The sequence below is a fragment of the Acipenser ruthenus genome, chromosome 16 (assembly GCF_902713425.1).
Source record: "Acipenser ruthenus chromosome 16, fAciRut3.2 maternal haplotype, whole genome shotgun sequence".
NCBI lineage: Eukaryota > Metazoa > Chordata > Actinopteri > Acipenseriformes > Acipenseridae > Acipenser > Acipenser ruthenus.
In genome coordinates this window covers 12,489,987-12,505,338 of record NC_081204.1, presented here as the reverse complement: position 1 = coordinate 12,505,338, position 15,352 = coordinate 12,489,987, and the positions used below count along the sequence as shown (strand labels likewise).

The 15,352-nt window shown below is 38.9% G+C and overlaps 1 protein-coding gene across 2 annotated transcripts in view; it reads right to left on the bottom strand.

Moving 5' to 3' along the window:
* LOC117414029 (laminin subunit beta-2-like) overlaps positions 1-15,352 on the bottom strand; it is a 57,079-nt gene that overhangs the window by 32,222 nt on the left and 9,505 nt on the right. For both annotated transcript variants that reach the window (XM_058988829.1, XM_058988830.1), the window contains exons 3-5: positions 5,162-5,331; positions 4,601-4,736; positions 341-414 (exon numbers count right to left, since the gene is read on the bottom strand). In XM_058988829.1, the coding sequence (XP_058844812.1) occupies positions 341-414; positions 4,601-4,736; positions 5,162-5,331 (380 nt within the window). The remainder of the gene's footprint in view (positions 1-340; positions 415-4,600; positions 4,737-5,161; positions 5,332-15,352) is intronic.

The window sequence follows — 15,352 nt, the reverse complement described above, 5'->3', positions numbered from 1 at the left end:
GATTCTGATACACTCAATGAACTTTTCTTGTTCTCTCCGTTTAGCAGTGGTCCTTATCCTGTTCAGCTTTCGATGACTGTCAGAAACACAGTTATTACAGTACATACAAGTACCCATTTAAAATGTTCAGTACAGTAGCTATGTGAGTTTAAAAACTGCAGTTCAACCATCAATCTCAGTGTCACCAAAGACCATGGGGAGAAAGCTCTGTTTTAATCTTGAACACATGTGTATAATTGATCAGCTTCTAGCTATTGTACCTCTTTTCCTTGGAATGTGCTTGTTATTGGTTAATTAATGGAAGGCTTGGGTCACAGGGCAAGTGTGGGCACGACCTTACCTTAAAGGTCATGATAAGGTGAGTGAAGTGGAATTCAGCCTCAAGGTCCAGCTGCACGCTCACTTCCGACTTCCCTGGATGGTAAAAAGCAAATAATATAAATCGAGCCATACAAATAAATTCACATTTTGTTTCTCATATTATTATTAAACCCTAAGAAACAACCAATACAGACAGTTTCTCCCTGTGTAGTTTTCAATGCACAATCCCATAACAAATCAATTCTCAGATGTCATATGTTGTCTAGTTTGTGTTTGCCATTTTGTGGCTCTGTAAAACCTCACTGGTTAGTGGTAGGGATCTATTAGCCAAAAAGGTTGGAGAGAAACTGCAAAGGATGTGAGCATCTACCAGCAAGCCAACTGAACTTGTAATATTCACAGAGCTTATAAGAGGTAAGAAAATGGATTTGACTCCTTTGACTCTGAACCTCAGTGTCTGCACTCTCAGCAGGGCAGAGTAAAACTCAAGCTTCTTGTTTGACATTTCCACAAGCCCTTTTCAATGTCTGTTGAAGTGTATTTCTGTGACTATGAGTGTTTAGGTTATAGATGTGTTGATACAGTTGCATGTTAGGATCTACCTGTCAAAAGTCTTACAGGGTTACAGCTAACAACTTAATCTCCACTCCATTAACATCAGCCTCTAGGGCTTCTTAAACAGGAATGTATTCCTCTGATAACGTCACGTCTTCCATTCGCCTCGGGTGGGTTAAACTTTACAGCTCTATTACCTGAGAGCTGCTGCTGCTAATGTGAGGTTATTAGTCATCCCAGTAACAGGTTCAATCGAACGGTTTGAATCTCTTCTGCAGGTATCTGCCTGAAAATAAGTTTATCTTATAAATAAGTCAATACCTATTCTAACCACTTTATTCCTCATGTTCATACTGTTTAATGTCCTTTCACATGTGCCCCCTATCATTCGCTACCCTTATAACAGTTTACCATGGTAAATGCACACAGTAATTTGTTCGCATGGTTATACTATGCATTTAATACAGTTTAACATGGTCTGCCATGCTTTTTTAAAGTTGCTGTACCTTTCTAGGCTTTACAAGGCTTACTTATGCATTACCATGCTTTCACAATGCTTTATTCCACTCACTATGGTACACTTTTATACGGGTATTGTTGTTTTTGATTAGATCATTGCTTCCCATGCTTACGAAACTATCCCAGTAAATAATTCATTTTTCAATTATGGGGTCTGCTTCTGAAAAGACTCCCTGAAAGCTGAAAGCTGAAAAGTGAGATGGTATAAAATACAAATTTAATGTGTCGTGCTTCACCCAGTTTTTAATACGGGAAACATATTTTGAAAAGGCTGTTGGAAATATCGCAGAGTTTGAAAATATCGTGGGTAACCTCGTATAGCTGTGATAGCAGTAGGAATCCAGCTGCTGTACTAGTTCACAGCTGGGTATGCAGCTGCGGTGAGCAGGTTTCAAAGGGGGTTGTACAGCAAGCAAACTCATTTCCTATAAAGCAGAGTTCACAGAAGGTTAAGCCATGAAAGGATAAACATCAAATAATAATATTCAGTGTGAAAAGGAACAAGATTGTGGGCTCTGCAGCTTAAGAAAAGCCACATTCTAAAAAGCATTTGTATACAGTGGGGTCCATTCAATTGATCTAAACTGTAGCAGATCTAACCACTGTCGCTGTTTAAATATTACACTTAAAACCTGCAATTTAACTTCATTTTAAATGCTACTATGTGGAAGAGGCACACATTATGTCAAACGTGTGTTTGATTTTTAATGGGTATTTTTTTCATAGCATTTATAAACAATAAAAATGGCAAAAGTATCTTGGACTCTTTTCCAAGCTGCATTTCCTGTCGAAGGAACACATCCAACACACCGGAGGTGCTTCTGGGAGTTTGAGTCCTTGTTGGAAAAGCCATTGTGAGCACATTTTTTAAATATATAGTTAGCCAGAAAAAAAAAAAAAACGTTTTAAACGTTTGCCATTTATTTTCTTTAAAAGAACTCCCAGAAGCCAGATGCATTGGCTTGCCTTTGAGCAGCAATCACTGCTTTTCCCGTGACTGATGTGTTTTCAATGTCGACTTCATTCCTTCTTGCAACCCGAAGGACAGCATAGAAGTATCTGCAAGGAGCGTTTGATACATATTTTATCTCTAACAGCTTCACATAAATTTACCATCAAAAAATCGAATTCGCCTTTACCATAATGTTTTCCATTTAGGAAAATCTGAGGCCTACAAAATGGCAATATACAGTATATCAGATAAGATTTATACAGTATATCAGATAAGATTTACAGGAATAATTTAGTTTGCACCATGTACTTTAAGAGCCTCGCTCACACTGTTAGAAATGCTGGTTGTATCAAAGTGCCCTTATTTTAATTATTTAAAATGATGGCGGTATTTAGATCCGCCAACTTTTTTGATGAATGTACCCCAGTATGTACAGCAGTGTGCACATTTACTAGGACATCCCACTTAGAACATCCTATTGCTTCTGTTATTTTGATTTGTTGTGCATACGAAATCAAACCACTGTAACTCAAAATCTTGGAATATTTTCAAAATAGGCAAATTAGTGCTTGTCTAATTTAAGTGATGGCTTTAATAGACCACACTTGCAATTCATTTAAAATAGTAAGAGATAAGGAACACATAGCCACAAATGACAACATGCAAGAGGCTTTTTAGAAGTTGTTTAAGATTCCTACTTAAAGTACAAAGTGGTCTAACATTTTCACACAAGTGCCTTTTGTTTCTATATCACTCAATGACTGAAAATTGAAATTCTCACACCCTGAGGTGCTCATGCAGGTAGATATATACAGGATATCAATGATAAAACTTGAGGTGCTCTTGAGGTGCACACTACTGTACAACCCATCAATTCTCCTGTTTAACTGCATACGTGTTTAACTAGGAAACAGGAACTACTGAACTTTTGGACGGCAGGCAAATGAATGACCTTTTTTTTCCTACCGCTTTAGATTTTTAAATATTCCTCGGTGAAAGCAGTTAAGAAGCGAGACTCGAGACAAACACAATGATTAGATTGATTTCCCTGGAGGCCCACTCATTCTTGGCACCCTGCTCTGTGACTAAACCTACTTCCGAGAAAGACTGAGGATGTGCAGGAATCCCACTTGAGACAAGAGAGGGATTGAGAGCGGAGCAGAGACATGTCCTGGACACGGACCCAAACTACCAGGGCGCTACTGAGCTATATCGAAAACAGGACACTGGGTCACACACACACACAAAAAAAGCTCTTAAACTTTTTTTTCACTCAACATTTTTTTATGGCTCTTCCTAACAGATTTAAAAGTGTAGTTGCTATTGATGGATCCAATGGGAACATGTCGTAATTAGAGGGATGCCATATTAATCAGTCTGGGACACTGCCCATTTAGACAGAAAAGGAACACTGTGGCCCCAGTGGATGTAAGAAACATCCCTTGTTCTTTGAAGTATGTCGTACTGTACTTCTACTAGACTCATTGGGGCAGATTCATTGTGTAATAAAAGTACTTGGCGGTAGACGTGACTCTGAAAGCTCTATTTTGGCCATAGGGTTGCTTTAAACTTCTTTTAACATCACTAGGATCTAATGACTAAAACTGAAAATTATACAAAGTGCATCTAAAAAACAAGAAACATACAGGAGTAAACTGATTGGTCGTGTCCGATAAAGTTGCTCTTTAAGACTTCTTACAAGCCCTGAATGAAATGTGTTAGTACTTTTCTTTTTTTTTTTTTTTTTTTTTTACTGATTTAGTAATTTTGGAGATGTGTTTCTGGATTTGGAGATAAAAGTTTAAGATTCTAGCATGCAGTGGCCCATATTCATAAAACTTACCATTTTTTTTTTTTTTTTTTTGGACAGCCTGTCTGCCTCCAGACATGTCCCAAAGCCATAATGTGATGATGTAAACAAACAGTGTATGCCATTGACGTCTTAAGCAGGGGACACGGCTCATTTGCATACAATTCGTGATGGCAAATCACATCTAAACACATTACTGGCTGGTAAAATAACCAGGCCGTAGTTTTATAAATCACGTGTTAAATACCGCCCAGCAATTTTTTTAATGGCCAGAAATTACTGCCACCTTTTATGCATATGGACAAGTGTGTGCTACATACTGCAGGTGTTTGCGATTTTGTGATGTACTCCAGTATCTCACTTTAATTTTCCCACTTGGGGAAGCTGATGTAATACTGGAATATGGAAACATAAAGCACAGAGACTGATGTTCAGTGTCCCACCGTTCTCAGACTGCCACCAAGACTTCTTGAGGTGCGGCTTGAACGTGGTGATGACGTTGTCGATCCGGTGGCTGATGCTGTTGTACTTGTCGTCGTAGGCGCGCCGGGAATCACACTGGAAGCATTTCTTCTCATCCTGGTGGAATAAACATGGGACGATCAACCACTGTCTGCCTGACTAAGGGCCCTAACAGCACGATTAGAAAAGGGGGCAAAATAAGATCTACAGCGGGTTACTAAAACCTGACTTAGACCTCTAACAGTGGAGTATTAAAGTGTTACTGTTTACCCCACTTTGAGTCTCTGGGACTCTGGCTAGCTGTGGTCTGAACAACTGAGGCTGAAAGGAGAGCATAGCTCCTTCAGCAAGAGGGAAGAGGTGAGATCTGAGAGATGAAACAAGGTCACTGAAGGCTGAGAGGTGGGAAAGTCAGATTATTCATACCACTCAGCAATTCGATTTGTTACTGGAGCATCTTATCAAACTCCTGCACATCTGAATTAAGGCCAGACCCTACAAATCAGTCTAGATCAGAACAGGTATGACAGCTGGCACAGTACCTGTAGATGGCTGACTATGCAGTAAGGCTCTTTCTTTCTCAAGCCGCAGGTGGAGGAGGCCTTGAGTTTCTCGGCCCGGCCCACCAGCAGGTCTCCCGTGGCAGGGTAGCAGCTTCCCTGAGAGCAGCCATGTGCCAGGTCAGGGTCCTGGGCCAGGGTGCCCGTGAAGGCTGAAACACAAAGCAAACAGCATCCTCCGTCACTTCATATCATCAGCAGAGCTCTGCAGGGAGCTGGCACCGCATCGTGTGCAAATGCATTAGAACACCTCAAGATTTGTCATGGGCATCCTTTATATACCTACCGGCATGAGCACCTCAGGGTGTGAGAATGTCGGTCAGTAATCAGTGATATAGAAACAATAGGCACTCGTGTGAAAATGTTAGACCACTTTGTGCTTTAAGCAGGCATTTTAAACAACTAAAATGCCTAAAAAATCTCATTCATTTTAACATTTGTTGCTATGTGTTCCTTTTCTCTTACTATTTTAAATGAATTGCACGTGTGGCCTATAAAAGTCATCAAGTGCTCAGGGGGAAACATACGAGACAACATTATCCCTGCAATGGCAAAGCATTTCTGTTACTTTACTTATGTAACTAGTTTTTGTGTCTTGTACAAAACACTTTTTTTTTTCTGTCCAGAAAAACATAATGACTCCATATGAAAAAATCTGGCCTGTGAGGCTGAATTTAAAAAATAATACTACAGAGGGGTGGCTAAGCATTGTATCATATGTGATAGAGAAATGGGCATTAAAGGGTTAAATATGTTTACTTGTATCTGAAAGCAGCAGATCTTCCATTAAACTGAGTATCTTACTGTATACATTACCTTTGAACTGCCAAATGTAAAAACCTGTACAATTAGCAGGTTTCAGTTAACAACACAATACATAATTATTGGTGTGTTAATAACCTGTAATTTTCTCTGTTCCCTGCTAATACAGGTTCATTAGAGTTACTGTAAACTAATATGACAGGGAAAAAACACCCACATAAGACATGACACCTGACTAGCAGTTCAAAGTGGGGTAATATTTCACAGAAGAGTATCTCTTTAAAACAAACAGAAAACTATTTTATTTTAGTATTGTGAATTACCGTGTTTCCCTCATTGTCTGTGTTTACATATTTCTAATACAGTATAAAGAGTTCAAAGCTTATTTTTCAGCTGTTTAGACATCACTTTTAAGCCATGTTATTTAGGTTATTTACCTTAGTTTTAAAAAGAAAAAGGAGGCAGATCTGAAACACAGGAGAAAAAGACCAGCCCCCTGTCTCTCCATGCAGAATGCACCCCCATGTCTAGTTCAGTGAATGACACTTTTATCAGTCTGGGAAGAATTTTTGTAAAAGCAGCAAAGACATTGAATCTGTCCCGCTGCTTATAATCTTAATCCTCTCCCAGCCAGAAACAGCATCTATAAAATGACAACTCCTTTCAGAAAGTTACTAAATTACATATAGTGTGTTGTTTGATTAGACCAGAAAGCTTGTATTTCTCAACCCTTTTGGTTATAAAATAGTCCACATTTCATTGAATGTTAACCCTTAATGTTCCATATGGGACAACAAAACTGTCATGAATCTAATAATTAATAAAACATAGTACACCATCACCTCGGTTAATCGTTTGTTTCATATAAATACAGTATGTGATATACTGCCGCCCACAATATATTGAGACGCAGCAAAGATGTCTGTAGCATGCATTTTAATGTATTCTGCTTCATGTAACAGGCCACACCTATATAAGGTTTTTAAAGAAAATACTGATTTCAACAGTGAAATACAGTCTAGTACGAAACACAAAATACAAGACCTTCAGTACACAGTAGAGAGTTATAAATGCATGGAATAGCCTACCAGGTGAAGTAGTAGGATCTAAAACACTGGGAACATTTAAAAACGACTAGATTCTATTCTTTTAAATTTGGGGAGAATGGTGTGCTAACAAGGGACAAGCCTGAATGGCCTTTTCTCATTCACACATTTTTCTTATGCTCTTATCACAGTCCTCAATTGTTCTAAGGTTTTCTTATGCTCTTATCACGGTCCTGAATTGTTCTAAGGTTTGATGAAGCACTTTTTTGTGAAGGTTCAATTAGAAAGTCTGTTTAAAAGGGATTCAAATCTAAAGTTGCAATACAACCGAATCGCAGTATATTGAGAAGCGCAATACAGAAGGGTGGGTGTGGACAAATAAACGATTGACAGTTTTGGTAATTGTTACATAACTATACAAATCTCAATGGTAGTATGTGAGCTAATACTAACAGAAACATATAAAGTTCTATGACAAACATTTCGACTAGAAATGTGTCGTCAAACGACCTGTCATAGATCTGTTTAAGTTTCTATTGCTGGTATTTGGCTAGCATAGAAATCAGCCCACTCTATGTCAGAATAATGCTGCTAAACCACACAGAGAATATGTGGATCATGTAAAAATAATCAATTCACTGGTCATGTCTTTTGTCATTTCACAGGTCCGGAAGGGGGAAAGTGGTTTGTTTACGGCCTCATGAGCGAAATAACCACAGCACTCCATGAACGTTCATAGACTATTATTTAACCAAGGCAATGTGGAAGATACTGGAGAAGAAAAGTTTAAATCTAAATTAAACAGCTGAATCTGAACAACTTTCCCTTAGATCAAGCTTCGTATCTGCTTAGCAACACAACATACTTTGGAACGCCTGGTCATTCTATCGTTGGATTTAAACGAATGCAATATAGATGAGATACAATAAAACAAATATATTCACTCGGCGGTGTTGAATACAAAAAAGTTATTCCATGCTAGATCTCTCAACACTTGTTGTATTAAAAAATAAAGAAGGCCTGGACAAGTTTTGTGGCCCTACTGCGAGAAAGGAAAGTCAACAAAATACCGTGGGAAAAACAAGACTCATTGTTAAGTCCTTTACCTACCTATAATCAGCAGGCAGGTCATTTTAAAGAGGTCATTCTGAGCTCATTTGAAGCTCTCTTCAAACACTTTCCAATGATATATTTTCAAAAGCACTGTAAAACTCATGTGACCTTTGGCTCTGTGTAGATTTCACATGTAAAGACCCGTGTGGCTAGTTGAATACCTTTTGTTTACCAAGTTCTTGCTGCTCTCTAAATTCCTGAGAATGTATCCAATATCACGCAAGCCTGTCTTCTGCCATTAAGTGCATTAAGTGCAGGTAGGAAAACTAGAGATGGCAGCTGTAGTTGTCAGAACAAAGGTTTTAGTGAAAAGTGATTTAAAGGTTTGGAAATACTAAAATAAACTTAAATTCAATGACAAACATTTTGACTACTAGTCTTTTTCAACGTGAAGACATTGAACAAAGAAGACATTGAAAAAGACTTCTAGTCCAAAAGTTTGTCAATGAATTTAAGTTTATTTTACTGTAGTATTTTAAGTTCAGCACTATTGAGTGTTTTATAGTCAAAAATGTGTGAAAGCTGTATACTCTGCACTATTAACTTTGGTTTTGGTATCAGCTATATTACATAGTAGTATTTTATGGCAGTTTATTATAACTTTATACACTCCTCAGAAACACATAACTATAATACATTTCTGCTAATGCCTTTATTTGCATTGGCTGAAGGTGATAATACCTATCTAGGTTATCTCTAAGGAGCGGGGAGCTGTGTGACCTTCTGACCCTAAGGTGTGCTAATGCCCTGGGTTAGTTTAATGTTCTACTCTATCCCAGGTTATCTGCTCTCCAGAGGCCATCAGCAGGTCATTCACACCACTTGTGTTTATAGGGAGGTGAGCCTGGGACCCAACTGCTTTCTGTCAAAGTCTATAATGTATCATCATGCTAGGGTTCAATGTATTTGAAGGGTCCCCCAGTGGCTCACCTGATAGAAGCGCAGCCGCATGGTGCGCAGGGCGAGTCATACAGCGCAGGTTCACGTCCTGGCTGTGCAAAGTAGGCCGGTCTTCGCTGGGGACTCCGAAGGGAGTGTCACATTGGCTCAGGCGCTCCCCTGGTTTAGGAAGTTAAAACCACCAGGGACTGTTTCTCCTCATTGCTCTACAGCAAACCCTGCTGGCCAAGTGCCCAGTGAGCTCAGAGCGGACACCTGCAAGGCAAGCCTTTGCCCTCCAGAGGTAGCTCGCTGACATCCGCGCTCGAGTTCCTGGGTGAAAGCTGGCATGGTCGTGGGATCGGAGGACGCCCACTGAATCTTTGGGTCTCCTGAGCCATGTGGGGAATTGCTGCGGTGAGGAGAACGATTGGGCATTCCAAATTGGGAGAAAAATCAGGCGGAAATTTATAATTGGACACACTAAAATAAATAAATAAATAAATAAATAAATAAACTACCTGCTCTTTAACGGCACTCCCTGCATGCGTGGCAGAATACAGAAGCATGTTTCTGTATATAGACCTGCCTGTCCAGAGGATTGACTCCCAAGACAGTCAGTCTGGCCTTGTTCAATAAAACACACTGCATCTGTGTTTGAAAATAAATGTTTACGACACTCTGCGGATGTCAGACATTCCAGCCCACATCCTAAAATAAATTTCTTTAAAAGGCTGGCTGGCGTGGAGGTCTTGTGTCAGGGGGTCTCTGACAGGGACAGGTGTTGTAACTGTTAACCTGCTGGGCTCAGCTTCAACTGAGGAAACTATTTACAAACTATAAGATTGAGCCTGGGAGATATTCAGGGAGCTTTGAGCTTTGTTTTAATCACACAGTCTATGACACTCTCAACAGCTGAAGCACTGAGTTAAGAGTAACAATTTGATACCTCCACAATGTAAATTGCAAATTGATTTATTGTTGCAGAGTATCAAGGTTCAACAGATTTTCAGTCAATAGTCTCAGGCAGAAGCATATGTCATTGTTTAAGTCAGAGTGAAATCTATAGAGAGGTCAAGTTGACTTCAACTAATGCTTTTAGTATTATCAGTCTAGCTGAACTCTATAGTAAAAGAACCACATAAATGGACTTTTATGGCTGTGGAAACCGAGCGCTATTGTCTCATTGTAACACATTACTGACAATTTGTTATTTTGTTTTAAGACCAGGTGTGGCATTTATGAATTGCTGCAGCTAAGATTTTGAAACATTTTAAAAGATAACACTACTTTTTTTTACAGCAATTTTGCAGGGTAGAGCCAAATGCATGTATCTGTATGATAAGGATTTCTGAATAGAACCCATTGTTTCAAAAACCGGTCAAAATCAGTGCAAATGCAGACATTTGATACAGAACACAGTTAAGTAGAGCAATCTCTAGCTGGATTAACATTATGTTCATTATGTCCTAAGGCACAGTTTTTACAATAGCACCTCACTGATTTAACAGTCCCTTTGTTGCAGGTTTGGTGTTGTGTTTGCAATATGACCGCCCCATTCCCCTCAATACAACATGTCTTTACTTGCTTCACTATTTGTTTGACTCAGGAGCCAGGCTTGATGTGTTGATCAAAAAATGATCATGTGAGCTTGAATTTGACAAGTAAACGATGGGCAGAAATCAGCAGAATTTCTTTCCAGTTTTCCAGGACTCACAGGTGTAGGGAGAATATTTAACAGCTAACTAACTGAAAATGGGGCTGCAAAGACTCAATAACAATTAACATCGTCTTGCCTGTTTTTAATATAACACTATAGACACCATTTATAACATTTAAACATCCCTTTATGATATATTTTTTACTTTATTCAAGCCGAGCTCCCCTGCCCTAACATTGTGATTGATTCTGGCAGTCTCAATGGCTCAGTGGTTAAACCTTTTAGTAACAGATGTCATATTCATATAATACATGCTGGCTATGGTGTCGGCTTAAGGGATAATGGCATAGCTGTGGTGTGTTAAAAAGTAATATTGTATTTGAAAGAAAGAGTTCCATTATTACTGATGACTACGTCACCGCAATTCCATTATCACTATGATTACTATTTGTTTATTTAGCAGACGCCTTTATCCAAGGCGACTTACAGAGACTAGGATGTGTGAACTATGCATCAGCTGCAGAGTCACTTACAACTACATCTCACCCGAAAGACGGAGCACAAGGAGGTTAAGTGACTGCTCAGGGTCACACAGTGAGTCAGTGGCTGAGGACCACACAGCCTCCTAATGATAGTTATTTATTTATTTACCTCTGTTTGTCTGAAATAATCATCGTAGTCGACTGGAAGAGGTAATTTGAGAGCCGGGCTTGAGAGTCTCTGTGAAGCGTTTCATCAGTAAGCAGTGCTTTTAGAACAGCACTTGAGAGCCGTGCTCGAGCGTCTCTGTGAAACGTTTCATCAGTAAGCTGTCACAGTACATTTTAAAGGTATTGTAACAAAGCCCTCGGCCAAGGCTCGTTTGCACCCTTCAAAATAGCAAACCCAGAAACAGAACGGCACTTTTAAAGCACTTTCGTGCACTTTTATTCTTTACAAAATAAAACAAAAACTCTCACTCCTTCCAGGAGTGCTAAACTAATCCCTTTGATCTTTAGATTATAATGTGATTATGTGATTATTGATAGTAATTTCTCAGTACAATAAATAATCCAGCACTGTACCTGCGATGGTTCTGATGGGATACTTGTATGATGTATAATAAGATCAAATGATCATTTAATGATGGAGTATTTTATTAATAGACAAAAAACGAATGTGTTTTACGGAAAGCATGGATCATACTATACAACACATGTATTCTTCATTCATTACTCTTCTGGTGAACTACAATGAGTTACGTTGTGATTTTGGTCTTCTACATACATTGAATACGACATAACATGTAAATAAAGTATCCTCCACTGAACCGTTACACCCCAATCTACTATATGTGCTATATGTAAGGACAATCTCACGAATTCACTGTCAATATTTCAACGCTTTCTCATGTGTAACTTATATAGCAAAATATACGGTATATTGAGTCCCCCAGCCTTCTTTTACAGTGTGTATATTTACTTTAGATAAACCACAGGCTCAAATTAGCTTCTTCTCAAGCCTGTTTGGGGCAGTATAATGTTATCTCAATGCACTTCCTCTCTGGCCTTTGTGTTTCTCTGGTCTTCAGAGACTATAATTACTCTACTACACAGCAATGAACTTGCCTCTACAATCACTCTCCTAATTACTGTGGCAGTTCCAGCTACAAATACATTTACAAATTGAGCAGCCCCAGACAAGCAGCTGTCATGCTGAACCTTTCCTTCCTGTGTAACTACAGGCTTTGATGCAGTCAAATTATCCCAGAAGCTGGTGGCTGGAAAACCAGCAATCTTAACCCTTTTTATAACTACAAGCTGTCCACTGCATTTGCATACTGTAATTTAGGACTGTAGTTTAATTCAGGACTGCAGTGCTGTGGTTAGGATGCGATTGATCCAGTCTTTGTGTTTCACAAAACGAACGTCTCCTATGCTTTTCAGTCCATCGTTCACTCCAGATAAGTGGAACAAATACTGGAGTTGATGAAATATAAACCTCATGTGATGGGGAAGAGGGTTCCAGGGCTGGGTGCATTGTGCATTCAAAGATGATTTTTCTCCATATGGGGATTTAGTTACACAAAGTAGTATCATTGCAAAACATGTTTAAAGGGCTTTCCTTTAAAAAACAAACCATGACACAAGGGGTCAACGTTGGTCCACCTGAGCTGGAATGACGCCATTATCAGATGCATCATTTGATCTGCATCAGTGTAATTCTGCTCTAAAACTTCATGGCTTATATTTTCTACTAATAATAATGACACATTTCAATAATAACAATATGCTGATAATTATGTTGTAAATGGAAATAGTTGTTAATGTTTTGTAAAGTTTAAGTTGATACTGCTTGAGGGATTAATTTATTGGTTTGATAGTGGATATCAAACCAATATAGACAGTATACTTGACTTTGGATCTTCATCTAAATTACTCTCTTGTGATGATAAACCTGGGGTTTGGCATGTTGCAGTGATACCAAAGATCGTTTAGCAGCTCAGAGATTCTCTCCCCAGTATAACCAGGCATGCTGAGACTGAGGCACTTTTTATGGTTAGGCTGAAGACTTTTTGATCAGGCTTTTGTTTAAATCTAGTTCTGCAGGAAGTTCTTTTGTAAAGTGTCCATGGATCCCTGTGCATGAACAACACTATAAACCAAATCAGAGCATGTAGCATGTATTCATTCGAGACAGGACAGCATTCTGATATGAAGTGTCTGGGTAGTATGATAAAAAAAAAGAGCTGCAAAATGAGTCTTTACCCCTGCCTGGTTACAGAATCAGTATGATCTTCTAAAAGACACATTTCTTGAAAGTTTAACACTTTCCAGATGCCATTTAAAATGAACATTCTCATGTAGGTATTTTTAAATAAAAAAAATGTCTCAATATTTCAATATTTTTGGGGGGAGTATAATTGAATTAAATTAAAAAGAGACACAAATCCAGCTGACTGCCTGCCTGCCTGCCACCCCCCACCCCCCCACCGCCCAGATTCCAGCTAAATCCGTCTGTCAGTTGAATAGCCTGAGAGCGCTGACAATAGACAAAGACCTGCTCTTTCAGAGCTGCTCCCTGGTATGTGTCGTTATTAAAACTGTCTGCGCCGGCTAGCAATGTTTAACAGGATGGGATTAGGGCCAGTTAAAGCATCTGCATTTCCAACAACCTCAGAGCAAACAGAGCAGAGCAGGAGAGACAAGGGGGATGCCGAGCTAAACTGTGTTTTCAGTGTACGTGCGAACAGTGTAATGCAGTTAAAATCTGAAGAAATGATCAAACTTAACTATTTAACAAGGCTTTCATATTCTTGACTTTCATTAAGTTACCCAGACCAGTTCAGCCAGACACTGCAGGTGGTAAGGTACTTTTAGGGTCTTCACTGTACTTCATAACACAGGGCAGGGAAACAGTTATAAAGAAGAATTTACATTCCAGTGTGTTAGAGTCATAAGAGCATAAGAACATGTACAAATGAGAAGAGGCCATTCAGTCCATCAGTGCTAAGGATGATTGTGGAGTGAAGTCAGATGAAAAGCGGTGGCATGATGTTTTGTACAGCATGTAAAATTCCTGTGGATTGCAAACGAAAAACAAGCTGTGAAAAACATATTGGCAGTGCTTTACATTAACAGAGGCTACAATCTGGAAAAAAACGGGGAGTGAGCGGTTTTCTGTAGACAGAAGAACAAATGCAACGGAGAACATTACCGACTTACAGTGGCTTTCTGCATCACTAATATTCCACTGCATCTCCTGGACATTCCTGTGATAAAAAGCTATCTGGAAAGCTCTCAAATACATCACTGTCATACCGTGTTCAGATCAACTGAGAAAAGCTTTTTGAAAACCCACATAAAATCGAAACATACATGACTGGTTCTGTACGATTTTTCCAAGGCATGCCGAATGTTCGATCCCAATCAAGCTAAACATCTTGACCTCTAATCATCACAAAGAGTATTTGATGCGATTCCCATGTTTGAAGACAACGCCGTGGCTAAATGCCGAATATAATGGCTACATCAGTGCAGTGTCTGAGATGAAGTGCTTGAGCATTGTTGAATTTTGGTGTGACTTCAAACATTGCTTTCCAAACCTGGCTGTAATAACTTTGAGCTTAACAGTGTGGATTGTGAGAGATCATTTTTGTCTTACAAAGATGTCCTGTGAGATGACAGACGTGGAATCAAGTGTGACAACCTGAGATGTACGACATGCTGTTTCAGAATCGTGCAAAACTCTAACTAAGTTTTGTACGCTAAAGGAACAGTTAAACTTGTCAGTAGTCAAAAGCAGTAGTCTTTATATTATTGGTTTTGGTGTACGGTTTAAAAGCTCTTGTGTATGTTGATGTAACTAAAACTACATTATTTGGTGACCTTTCTGTGAATTCTTGTTTCTCACCGGTGAAATGTATACAAAATTGTGGCAAAATCGTAGCCTTACTCAATATTATAATGAATCATTATAATTATATTTAATAAACTTTTTATTTTACAACTGTGTATCCTGATAATTTGGTAAGAACTGATTTATAATAGTACAACACATTATGAAAGGGGTCTAGTAGGTTTTAACTAACAGCAGGATACAATCAGGTAAAATCAGGACACTATTATATACTGCAACACTTCCCTAAATCAAACTAAAGGCTTTTCAGAAGGATCTAAAGAAGTACATTACTATATCATGTTTCCATGTATGTGTTGCACTCTCTCCTTCCCT